Genomic DNA, 13,598 nt, shown 5'->3' with positions numbered 1-13,598 from the left:
CACACGAAAGCGCTTGTTTGTCACGTTGTTATGATACAAAATGTTCTCGTGTAAAAACATGTACTCAAAATAGTTTTAATAAAAGATTAGTACTCCTTCCCTCAGTGTTGGACATGCGTACCCATAAATGGGGGTATGACCTGCCTTAACATACCCACCATTGCATTAGCTGCAATAATGTAGCCCTATCCATCTGGGGGGGGGGGGGGGGGGGGGGGGGGGGGGGGACGGAGAAGGCTACATTGTTGCAGCTAACCCCATCATATATAGTAGTAATTTGTATATCGAGTCATTGCACATTACATGTATCATTTATAAATAAGGATTATAGTTCCATGTGGGGCATAGGTAACACCAACAAATCGTCAAACAGTATGTGATAATAATTATCATGTTGATTGCTAGAATTAAGTGGCCGGCGGATTTAGTTTCTCCGAAACTTCTTGTGTGCAGACACATTTTTCCACTATCATTATCAGTGGCGGATTTAAAGGGGGTGGGGCGCAGCCGGCTGTTATTATTACAATCATTCTGCACCCCAAAAAAAGGAATAACGTCATAGAACGAAGACGTCATAATCATGTTATCGTCTATTATGACGTATTAGTAATTGTTCTGTCGCTCTTTATTAGATCCATAACGAAAATACATTGCAATGTCTACCACGGGCCGACTTCAGAAGCTACTTAGAACAGATGAATATCCTGAATTCAAAAATCAAAATATCATCTTAGAATCGCAGTTCGTAGAGTTAACCCACAAAGGCGATCCTATCAAGTAAGTTGAACCAGATTGTCAACCGATTGTAAATCATGATTCGATCGCTGAAGAAACGTGGTCACTATTTTACCCTCAATTAGTCATTTAAACATATGTGGAGATTATTTTTTTTTTATCATAATTACGTTACACTCATTTGAAATGTCATGACAGATTCCATGAAGATATTATCATGGGTATTAGAAAGTCGCCGCAGATAAACTTCTGGTCAAATTAAACAGATGTAGAAGTACCCGTTCTAGTAAGACTACAAAAATCTCTCCTTAGGGCACAACATTTGAATTTTAAATTAATTGCAATAAATTAGATCGAACCCACCTTCCTATTACATGTAGTGATCTAATTCCAGCCACTGGGTCGCGAGATTCAGTTTTCTTTCGATCATACACGGCAGTTATTGAGAAGAATTAATCCCCCTGAATGCAAGCTAAATATTAGTGTACAGAAGCATACACAATAGGCCGGCCAGTAATTTTGTAATGCGTATTTCAGTAATTAAACTTTTAAATCATTTTGTCACCATTAAAACAACTTTCCATATAATATGTGATTTTTTTTTACAGAGCAGTTATCATTGGAATCACTGACAAGTTCTTCATTGTCGCCATGGACGTCATCAATGATCTCCGCAAGTCGCGTGCGAGCGTCCTGGTTCCGGATATTGACATAGACACCGTGGACTTGGAGCTAGAATGGGTGGTACCCAATATGCACGTCATTCCGGAGCCCGTGCACAACGAGCTTGTGCTAGATGTGCGTGGACACAACGACCATCATCGATATTTCATGGTTTCAATCACACGTGGGAACGGGAGCCGAAACAAAATTTGGACAAAATGGATGAAACATTTGGCTAAAAACAGCCCCGTCCCTGATCAATTTCTGAAAGAAATCCCGCCTAAATTTAATATGTCCATGTTTAAAAAGGACAAGACTGTCTCTGATGATGCGATAGTAAAAAGTTCGGTACATAAAGTAACGTCTATTGCGAAAGTTTTTAAAAATAAAATGTCGACACGAAAAAAAACAACTCCGTGTGCTCCTATAGCTAACAAATTACCCAGAATTCCAACCGATCTGTACGACACTAGAGGAATCATCAAAGAGAAGAAAAAGAGTTGTCTATGCTGTTTTCCGAGAAGAAAGAAAAGAATAAGATCTTAGTTGTAAAATAATTTATTTAATATTTACATTTCAGATGATATCTAAATAAAATTATTTTTCAAAACATTAAATGAAACGTATTTTATCTGGTTTGTTAGGTGTTGTGTAATCTGATCTAAAATAAAATATCATCGGCAGATGTGATGCTCTGACCAGGGTGGTATGAAGACTATAGACAGAATTAGCATTTAGGCACCAGATTAAGTAATCATTACAAGTATAGGTGGATCAAGCACTCCAGGCATCACAAAGGCCAGAGTAATGCAATCTAATTCAAAATAAAATCCTAATATACGCTAACAATCGCTACACAGAGTATACGGCGCGGATCTAAGAAGTCTGATTTTAATTAGATTGAGACCAATGTTGCTTCTGTGTTGCTTTTCAAACCCAGAGCTAAAAAAAAAAAAAAAAAAGCATGTCATATTCTATTTGTACTTCATGTCGTATATACCTTGTTACATGTAAAATGTAAAGTTACTGAGTTTCAACATGAATACCTGTAATTTATCATCTTGACATAGAATTGTCACTTGAAACATGTCTATCTGCAATAATGTAGCCCTCTCTGATTTTTTTTTTTTTTTTTTTTTTTTTTTTTTTTTTAGGGAGAGGGATACAACTCCTTAGGATCTCCGTAATAGTGCAAATGCGGGAGTGATTCACTCCCGCAACATTTGCGCTCATTCTAAACATTTCCTGACTTTCTTTACGTAAATAAAATGATATTCTATGTTTCTTAGTCAATATATAAATTTACAACCTGCAACTTAAGATTTGTGAGGCCCTATTCTACCGTTTTCAACAATTTCGATAAATTCCAATTTCTCGATTCATATTTGTGCGCCATGTTTGATGTACTGAAGTATAAACTTCCGATTGTCAAGTCATTTGCATATGCCATATAAGGTAGTATTTACATCAATGGACAAGTATGGAGGCGAAATCTATTTCGTCGGTATTGAAAAGGTTTGAATTTAATATCAAGTTAAAAACCGAATATCAAGTTAAAAACCGAACAGCAGAGTGTAAATTCTTTCTGCAACAATATGATTTTCCTTTCTTTGTCGAAGTGGCTCGAGTAACTACATTTTCGCGCTGATTTTTCATTAGATCCACCTACGAGATCTCGCGATAACAAGCATGGCGGAGCAGACGAAGAATTTTTGCATGCTGTACATTATATTTAATGAAAAACACCTTTATTAGACATGCCCGAGCACAAAGTTGGTACTCCTTTTGGTGTAAATAACATTTGGGACTAATACACAGAGTTTATTATCGGTTATTCATAAAATTATTTTGCACCATTACGGAGATCCTATGGAATTGTAGCCCTATCCCGAAAACGTCAGAATTAAAAAAATTGGATAGGGCTACATTATTGCAGCTAGAAACATGTCATACTCAAAATACATGTATTTGAATAGACTGTGCTATTTCTGTATTTTTTATTCTGTTTTGCTGGCTGATAGGTTTTATTAGTTATAACCTGACGCAAAACATAAAATTGCATTACTTTGGCCTTAACTGTATCAGCGTAATCGTATAGATATAAATAATCATTTAATACAAAATTTAAATTGCATTTTTTGCTGTACTTGGTAGTTGAATATGATCATGACAACTTGTCTATTACGTCATGTGCATGGAATGTGATCATGACAACTTGTCTATTACATCATGTGCATGGAATGTGATCATGACAACTTGTCTATTACGTCATGTGCATGGAATATGATCCTGACAACTTGTCTATTACGTCATGTGCATGGAATGTGATCATGACAACTTGTCTATTACGTCATGTACATGGAATATGATCATGACAACTTGTCTATTACGTCATGTACATGGAATATGATCATGACAACTTGTCTATTACGTCATGTGCATGGAATATGATCCTGACAACTTGTCTATTACGTCATGTGCATGGAATGTGATCATGACAACTTGTCTATTACGTCATGTACATGGAATATGATCATGACAACTTGTCTATTACGTCATGTGCATGGAATATGATCCTGACAACTTGTCTATTATGTCATGTGCATGGAATATGATCCTGACAACTTGTCTATTACATCATGTACATGGAATATGATCATGACAACTTGTCTATTACGTCATGTACATGGAATATGATCCTGACAACTTGTCTATTACGTCATGTGCATGGAATATGATCATGACAACTTGTCTATTACGTCATGTGCATGGAATGTTCAGTATTGAATAATACATCTAACCAGCAGAGTCACATCATTAATTTAGCAGTGCTACGCCTTCTTTCGAACAAATCTAAAAATATGAATATCTTCACTCCTGAAATGGCTGTCTTGATGTTCAAGAGGAATTTCTTCTGTGTCAAAATGTTCACTGATGAGCTAAAACAAGAAATAAAAAACTAGCAATAGCGCTTTCTTAAAGGGGCATTAGCCGTGAAAGTGATGGCAAGCATTTTTTCTCAAAATCTCTCAATGGCATAGGAATATATAACATCAACATATATATCAATGACTAATAAAAACTTCTATTTTGTACAAAAATATGAGAAACCTAATAAAATTACATTAGATAACCAATAACCGCTTTTAATGTAATGAACTGCATAAGGAAGAATTATTGTCTTGCAAGACAATAATTATTTAATCACCAAAATCACATATTCATGTGCTTGTTTTGAGGTTAAAAAGTATAAGAAGTAATTAAATACTGGTGTTATTACTGAAATATATAACATAGAACAATTGTCATTGAATTCAATATTTGGTGACAAAATGACAGCTAATAGTGTAACATTAACCATTTGATGACAAATGAATTTTTTTTATTTTTTATGACTGTGTCTTTAAATTCAAGCATTTGCTTATTAAACGAATATGACTTAAAAAGTATTGATTTAATTTTCCAAGATTGCACCCTTAAACGAACCTGAAAGAATTTCCTCTGCAGTTGTGGTTTGTTCCCTGTGATTCTCTCTTCATAACAGCAGAATACCTTGGTATCCTCACCACAGTGGTCCACAAGGGTCTTCACAAGAGGGTCGATGGACTGAAATATAGACTCACATCATCAATGTGAAAAAAAGTAGGCTAAATGTCAAAGACTTGAAATATCGATCTTCCAGTCAACAATTGGTAACATTTGGCTGTAATAAACTTCAGACTTGGGATAACACTAGCCTAACCCTAACTGTAAAATTGTTTGTAACAAGAGAATCCAAAGCAATGAAGCCTGAGTTACATACGTATATAGTTTCTTTACACTAGAAGAGGGGGGAGGGTCACCAGTACAGGAGGGTACTACAGAGTACCTGGCATAAACCCATGTACAGCTTACAAGCCAGTGACATACAGCACTTCTTGATCAGAGGAAACCCCATGTGCTATTCAAATTATCATAATCATTATCATAATCGTACATAATTGTGTAAAGGAAATCAAACTACTCAAAAGTCACTGATTTTCTTGGGGTGAACTGCATGGTTTTGTATTAAGAGAAAATGGCATGTTCTTTGAAGCTGAAGAGTTGTCTTTTCTTTCTCATAAGGTTGATTTGTACCAAGAAAACAAGGAAAGTTGGACCACAATGAATATTACAGAGATTTTATAGGACACAATCTACTTTCATTTCTGGCATTTGATTGATAAATTTTGTTTACAGTATTACTTTAAATCCATTGACTCCGTTCACAAATCTTTTATTACTCGCTTTAAGACTTCAATCATAAATTGAATGTTGAAGTCGGAAGACATTATAATAAAGTCAGAGAACGATGGTTATGTACATGTATTGTACTGTTTTTGAGCTAAATGATGCAGAAGTTGAGTTCGACTTTAATTTAAAATGCCCTCTATATGATGACTTGAGAAAACAAGAGGCCCATGGGCCACATTGCTCACATGAGGCACTTTGGCCCATATCTAAAGATCTTCCATATATATTTGCATGTAAAACTTTGGTCCCTATTGTGGCCTCAACCTAGCATGGAGACCATGATTTTTACAAACTTGAATCTGCACAATGTCAGGAAGCTTTCATGTAAATGTATACTTCTTTGGCCCAATGGTTCTTGAGAAGAAGATTTAAAAAGATTTTCGTTATATATTAGTATGTAAAACTTTGATTCCCTATTGTGGCCCCACTCTATCCCCATGGACCATGATTTGAACAACATTTAATCTGCACTATGTCAGGAGGCTTTCATGTAAATGTAAACTTTTCTGGCCAAGTGATTCTTCAGAAGAAGATTTTTAATGACTTTCCCTAAATATTTGTATGTAAAACTTTGATCCCCTATTGGGGCCCCATCCTACCCCTGGAGGCCATGATTTGAATAGTCTTGAATCTGCACATTGCCACAATGTCAGGAAACTTTCATGTAAATTTCTATTTTCCTGGCAAAGTGGTTCTTGAGAAGAAGTTTTTGAAAGATTTTCCCTATTTATTCCCATGTAAAACTTTGATCCCCTATTGTGGCCCCAACCTACCCCCAGGGGCCATGATATGAACAAACTTGAATCTGCACTATGCTAGGAAGCTTTCCTGTAAAAGTTAGCTCTTCTGGCCTAATGGTTCTTGAGAAAAAGATCTTTAAAGATTTTCCTGATATATTTGTATGTAAAACTTTGATCCCCTATTGTGGCCCCATCCAACCCCCGGGGGCCATGATTTGAATAAATTTGAATCTGCACTATGTCAGGAAGCTTTCGTGTAAATTTCAGTTCCTCTGGCCCAGTGGTTCTTAAGATTTTTAAATGACCCCACCTTATTTTTGCATATTTGTAATTATCTTCCCTTTGAAGAGGGCATGGATCTTCATTTGAACAAACTGGAAAGCCCTTCATCCAAGGATGATTTTTGCCAAGTTTGGTTGAAATTGACCCAGAGGTTCTTGAGAAGAAGATGAAAATGTGAAAAGTTTACGCCGACGACAGACAACGGACAAATTTTGATCAGAAAAAGATAAAAATATGTTAAAAAAATTCATTATACAAAACCTAGTGTTTTCAAACTGATTGAACTCCTAAGTGTTGAAATTACTAAAGAACAGATTAATTTTGGAAAATTTCTATAGTATACTAATACAACTAAGTTACGAATTCTCCTATGGTATGATTATCATACTATTTGTTTATAACAAGAGGTACTGTGAGCAATGCTCACTAAGAATACCCCCACTTACCCCAATCTCCCAAAGGGTGTTGTTAATAGGTATAAATTACCTCTTTCCTGAGTGTAACGAGATGTTTGTAAAACACATATGCCCCCCATGGTGCAAAATTGAAACGGGTTATACACACACACATCATTTAATTGAGAGTAGTATCAAAATATTGAGCAGACAATATCTTCCTATGTCAAGAGTGGATTGACCATGTGACCTAAAAATCAATAGGGGTCATCAACTCCTAAAGATGTACCAGTGTACCAAGTTTGATGTCTGTCAAGCAAAGGGTTCTCAAGATATTGAAGGGACAGTATATTCCTATGTCCAGTTTGACCCTTGACCTTTGACCATGTGACCTCAAATTCATTAGTAGTCATCTTCTCCTGATGATGTACCAGTGTACCAAGTTTGATGTCTGTCAAGCAAAGGGATCTCAAGATATTGAACAGACAGTATATTTTTATGTCCAGTTTGACCCTTGACCTTTGACCATGTGACCTCAAATTCAATAGAGGTCATCTTTTCCTGAAGATGTACCAGTGTACCAAGTTTGAAGTCTGTCAAGCAAAGGGTTCTCAAGATATTGACCGGACAGTATATTCCTATGTCCAGTTTGACCCTTGACCTTTGACCATGTGACCTCAAAATCATTAGGGGTAATCTTTCTGTGAAGATGTACCAGTGTACCAAGTTCAATGTCTGTCAAGCAAAGGGTTCTCAAGATATTGAGCGGACAGTATATTCCTATGTCCAGAGTAGATTGACCCTTGACCTTTAACCTTTTGACCTGAAAAACAATAGGGGTCCTCTTCTTTTTATAACCAACACACATATGAAATATCATTACAATCAAGTGAATGGTTCTCAAGATATTGAGCGGACAACTCATGGTCTACCACATGGGGTTAAGACCAGCAGTTTGATCTTGACCTTTGACCATGTGACCTGAAAATCCATAGGGATCATCTACTCTCTAAGGAAAGCCTCTGTATCAATTTTGGCTATTATCAAGCAAAGGGGTCAAAAGATATTGAGCGGACAACTCATGGGCTTAAGACCAGAGGTTTGACCTTGACCTTTGACAATGTGACCTGAAGGTCAATAGGGATCATCTATTCTCCAAGAGCAACCCTTGTACCAAGTTTGGTAGTTATCATGCATAGGGGTCAAAAGTTATTGAGTGGACAACACATGGTCTACCACATGGGGTAAAGACCAGCAGTTTGACCTTGACCTTTGACCATGTGACCTGAAAATCAATAAAGATCATCTACTCTCCAGGGGCAACCCCTGCACCAAGTTTGGTTGTTATCAAGCAAAGGGGTCGAAAGATATTGAGCGGACACCACATGGTCTACAGACCGACCGACCAACCGACAGTTGCAAAACAATATGCCCCCTCTTTTTCAAAGGGGGGCATAAAAATATGGTATGCCTTTGTAGAAGAAAATGGAACATAAAGTCTGAACACAAATCCATGGCATATACCTATAATTTTGACCTTGAGATCAAAGGTCAAGGTCATAAAAATGTCATGAATGTACATGACACATAGTCTCATGGTGATCCACCTGTGTGCCAAATATGCCCGGACACGAATCCATTGTAAAAAACCTGTAATTATGACCTTGAGGTCAAGGGTCAAGGTCATATAGAGGCCATGAAGGTACTCGACACATCGTCTCATGGTGATCCACCTGTGTGCCAAATATGGTATGCCTAAGTCAAAGAACAAAGAAGTTATGGCCCGGACACAAATCTGCACAGACAAACAGACAGACAGAGTGATTCCTATATACCCCACTGAACTCCGTTCGGGGGGTATAATAATAATTTAAATTGTACATTGTTGTAACATTAATTGTTGTTTTCAAAATGCCATCTTTCTTGTTTGTATAATTGTATGGCTCACGGAAATAAAGAATCAGAATAAATTTATATCAGAAGAAGTACACTTTCATAATGTCAGATAATCCTTACCTCATCATAATAAATACAATCAGCTAAAAATATATAATGGTAATAATCTGCAACTGTGTCCTGACCCCAGGTCAAAGGTTGTGCCCTTGCAGAGCCTTTTAACAAAGCTCTATTCTCTCCAATGTTCATTTGAATTAAAGGCACAAAATCTGGTAAGTCTGTAATTATGGCATCACCTCTGTACAAGATAAAAAAACAAATACAAATGTAGAGATGTGTGTGGCATCACCTCTGTACAAGATAAAAAACAAATACAAATGTAGAGATGTGTGTGGCTTCACCTCTGTACAAGATAAAAAACAAATACAAATGTAGAGATGTGTGTGGCATCACCTCTGTACAAGATAAAAAACAAATACAAATGTAGAGATGTGTGTGGCTTCACCTCTGTACGAGATAAAAAAACAAATACAAATGTAGAGAAGTGTGTGGCTTCACCTCTGTACAAGATAAAAAACAAATACAAATGTAGAGATGTGTGTGGCATCACCTCTGTACAAGATAAAAAACAAATACAACTGTAGAGATGTGTATGGCATCACCTCTGTACGAGATAAAAAAAACAAATACAAATATAGAGATGTGTGTGGCTTCAAATAACACAATCAAGTATTTGGGGTTTTATAATACACCAAATGCATACATTACTCCATGGGGCTGAATGCTGGAGAATAATACAAACTGACATGAAAAAACTCTCCTCATTCCATAACACCTGCCTCCGAAAAATCTGTAAAATCTACTGGCCCAAAAAGATATCGAATAAAGATCTGTATCTTAAGACCAAACAGATTAAAAGAAGAAGGTGGCGTTGGATTCGGCATGTTCTACGAAAAGGAGGAGAAGATATCACTAAGATTGCTCTGAGATGGACACCTGATGGAAAGAGAAAAAGAGGATGCCCAAAAGAGACATGACGAAGAATGGTAGAACAGGAGATGAAAGATATAGGGAAGACCTGGGGGGAAATAGAAAAGAAAGCAAGACAGGCAGTTGTGGCGTCAGGTGGTTGAAGCCTTATATGTGCTGATAGGCACAAAGAGGATAAGTAAGTAAGTAAGTAAATGCATACATTACCTATATTAAACTTTGCATAATATTGATGAATTAGCTGATTGGCAGATGGGTTGTGATTAGCAATGCATATACATATATAAGAGCACCTGATTTGAATCACAAGGGATTTTAGTTGGAGTCCCCATCCAGCCATAAACATAATTCATCTAATTGTTTATTCTCTTTCCTTCCAACTAAAGATAAAGGTTTTGTCAGCCATGATCAAACACCTAGTGGTGAACTGGCAGATGGACTGCAAATATTGGCTTGATTAGCTCTGACTGTAGTAAAACATGGAGGATTGATTTCAAATCCAGCAAAATATTTCACTGCCCATTCACTTTAACTATAACTCTATTGTTGTAATGGACACTTGTAGATATCATACCTGTGACCCGGCCAATGAAACAAAATAGACACATGGACTAGGATATTAAACCCATAAAAGCTTGCCAACCAGAGACCTTTGTTTTGTTGTGCACATGTATTGGTGAGCAGTTCATTGGGGTTGGAAGTACCAAGAACAAAAATCCACATGTCTCAATGAACAACCACATTACTCTCTCACATTCAACCAGTCAATACCAAGAACCAAAACTAGGGTTACAGAGGTGAAAAGTGGGTGTGTTATCTGGACATCTGTTGTTCACTAGTTCTTGTAGAATGCCAGTACACTAAATATTAGTCACACTATGTCACCATGTACATCTGAATTGCAGTACAGTCTCATATCAAATCATTTAACAGCAAGCGCAGTGAGTTCTAATGGTAACACGTGTATAAGAAAGAATTGACCAAAATAAGCCATGAAAGTTGACGCACTATCACATAAATTTTCTTCATCCCATCCTGGGCGCCACCATCTTGATCCCTTCCAACAAAGTGTTTGCAGGATGTGACCTTTACGTACTTTGTCAAGACCTTTAATAACTATGATTAAACTCGTAATCATTTTATTTGATTTAAAATTAAAATCAAAGTTTTTGATTTTCAAATTATTTTTTTTTAATTTCATTTGTGAATATTGTTTGACACTTCGTACATTTTATTGCAATCAAAACAACTCAAGTTATTTCAGTAACAGCAAATAAATTTTGTATTTATGGCAATACCATCCATGTCTGTTGCTATGTGTACATAAATGTAACTGAAACCACAGCCATACATTACGATATGAAACATGAGCTTCGTGGGGCTGGGGTTAAAGCAAAGTTAATACGGATAAGATATAAGACATAGCTATATGATATTCTACCAATATATAAATTTCCACATGTTTATATATTAGAGTGAATAAGATTTACTGATACCTAAACTGACTTTGTTATGAAAATTAATCATAAAAATAACACATTATACAGGGATTCGGTTCAAGTATATTACCGGTAACCTCATCCACATGTCCACATCCAACAATTTGATGCAATCTTTACACGGTACACCCAATCCATGTCTCGGTTATCCTTTTAGTTACAGAAAAGAATGAGCGAGATCTGACGGGTGTTGTTGTTGTTTTAATAATTGCTTTCACAACAAAGCGAAATATGATGTCACAATGCACTGTTTACATTAATCCGAGATTCCTCTGACTCTTACCCCCTCTTTTACAGAGCTTCAGATAATTTTTTACCACAAAGAGTATTTATCCCCTGATTTTCAAATCAATGAGTATTTTGCTTCTCAGAAAAATTCAAAAGAGTATTTTGTTAATTTACTAATTATCCTTACTCTTTTGCACAGAAGATGTCTCCAGATAAGCGATACTTCTTCCGTTAAAGTTTATACTAAAAAGCCGCTCCAACTATTTATGGGGAAAATCCTTTGTAGTTCTTTTTGTTAAAACTTTTCATTGTCACTGGGAATTTGATATTTATCATTGATGCATCAAATTTGAATATGTCAGACACTCAGTCACATGATGATGAATCATAAATTTATGATCCAATTCTGTATATCATTCATCCACGATTGATAACACAAGGTTTTTTTTCCTGTGCTTTCGACAGCAAACTAACTCTATAAGAAAGAAAGTATAACAAGTAGGCCTATAAAACAGTGTTTTGAGTTAACTCTTCCAATTTTTTCAAAATTGTGATTGTCATCAAAATGTATTTTATAGCGCTAAATATCATGTATATGATCAAGCCCTGGGCTAACCTCAATTTATATGAATAGATAATTCATATTTATATCATACTACATGTATCGCAAATACGCATTACTTTATGAGTGTATAGTATATTAACATTCGCTAATGCATAATTGTACGCATGATTTTCAACTTAAATGCGTATTTGGTAAAATTTAATGAGTATTTACGCTAATATGCACCTTATCTGGAGCTCTGCACTTAAATTATATTATGACATGAGCGGGGGAGAGTCAGAACGGACTCCATATTGAAAAGTGGGAATTCAGCGACACCAGCTGGTGTTGCTGCTTTACCTACCTCTTACAACTTTAAATCACGGATCTATCTTCTAAGACGCAAGGATTCATTTATCGGAAGATTATTCTACAAATAGATCATGATTAATACGATGCTATCTCCTTTAAACAGCACACTAACTCCGAAAAATGAAGCATCACTTGAATTAGGTCGCCGCCTCTTTGCACATGACGTTAGCACGTGAAGCACACAAAATTCCATCGTTTAAACGGCAATAGCATCGTATTCATCCTGATCTATTTGTAGAATAATCTTCCGATAAATGAATCCTTGCGTCTTGGAAGATAGATTCGCGAAATGAAGTTGTGAGAGGTAGTTAAAGCAGTGGCACCACTTTTCAATATGGAGTCCGCTCTGACTGTCCCCCGCACATGTCGCATTATATTTCCCTCGTTGAATGAATAGGCTGGTCAAATTTCTGAAGTCGTATTGCAAGATGTCCAGATGCTCTGCCAACTGTTCCTACACGTTTAGATAACTTCGGAATGTCCTTCTATAGATAAATCTATACAAAAATTTAAAATGTGTACCCTGGCTGCACTCTCCCCAACGGTGGTGAACGGTGGAACCGCGTGCACCGTAAACATATCAATATTTGTTTACTAACGTATCTATGCAAATTAACATTTTCCTATTGTTTTCGTATCTTTTATCTGTCTTAAAAATGTGCTAGCCTTAACCTAACGATTACCCTACGTGAGCTGCCATGATTCCTACACATCCAGTGCCTGCTCCGAGCTCCAAGATTTTCTTTCCTTGGAGTAGTTCACCGTTCTTAAAGTCAGGCGTTTCAATGTATTTTGAAAGAACTAGTGCTGCATCCCATACCACACAACCGACATCACCAACCTCCAGCTGGTGGATCTTCAGGAACTGACCAGTGTTTGTTTCTACCTCACGAACAAATGTGTTCTCGATGGGGGCTGCCATGACATAAGTATGGATTCCAAGCCCGTGCTTGTTAAAATGAAATTATTGGAGCGATTTTTT

At 36.5% G+C, this 13,598-nt stretch overlaps 2 protein-coding genes across 4 annotated transcripts; one reads left to right on the top strand and one right to left on the bottom strand.

Moving 5' to 3' along the window:
- The first annotated feature begins 539 nt into the window (after nt 1-539).
- Nucleotides 540-2,015, top strand: LOC125659409 (uncharacterized). Its single transcript, XM_048891079.2, has 2 exons — nt 540-777; nt 1,344-2,015. The coding sequence occupies exons 1-2, from the start codon at nt 656-658 to the stop codon at nt 1,942-1,944; spliced, it is 723 nt and encodes a 240-aa protein (XP_048747036.1). The 5' UTR covers nt 540-655; the 3' UTR covers nt 1,945-2,015.
- On the bottom strand, nt 1,941-13,541 carry LOC125659410 (protein N-lysine methyltransferase METTL21D-like). Of its 3 annotated transcripts, none has more exons than XM_056150012.1 (5): nt 13,300-13,541; nt 9,104-9,281; nt 4,885-5,004; nt 4,274-4,337; nt 1,941-2,340 (listed from the first exon to the last, which is right to left on the bottom strand). In XM_056150012.1, exons 1-5 carry the CDS (start codon nt 13,536-13,538, stop codon nt 2,294-2,296), a joined length of 648 nt encoding a protein of 215 aa, XP_056005987.1. In that variant the 5' UTR covers nt 13,539-13,541; the 3' UTR covers nt 1,941-2,293. The 3 variants fall into 3 exon arrangements, with proteins under 3 accessions (XP_056005987.1, XP_048747037.2, XP_048747038.2); XM_048891081.2 differs by having other exon boundaries at nt 2,202-2,340; nt 4,200-4,337; XM_048891080.2 differs by having other exon boundaries at nt 1,941-4,337.
- Nucleotides 13,542-13,598: the final 57 nt, after the last annotated feature.

Source organism: Ostrea edulis, chromosome 9 (genome assembly GCF_947568905.1).
Source record: "Ostrea edulis chromosome 9, xbOstEdul1.1, whole genome shotgun sequence".
In the NCBI taxonomy this organism is placed as follows: Eukaryota; Metazoa; Mollusca; class Bivalvia; order Ostreida; family Ostreidae; genus Ostrea; species Ostrea edulis.
The sequence above is the reverse complement of the archived record's forward strand: the minus strand, read 5'-3'. Positions and strand labels throughout refer to the sequence as shown.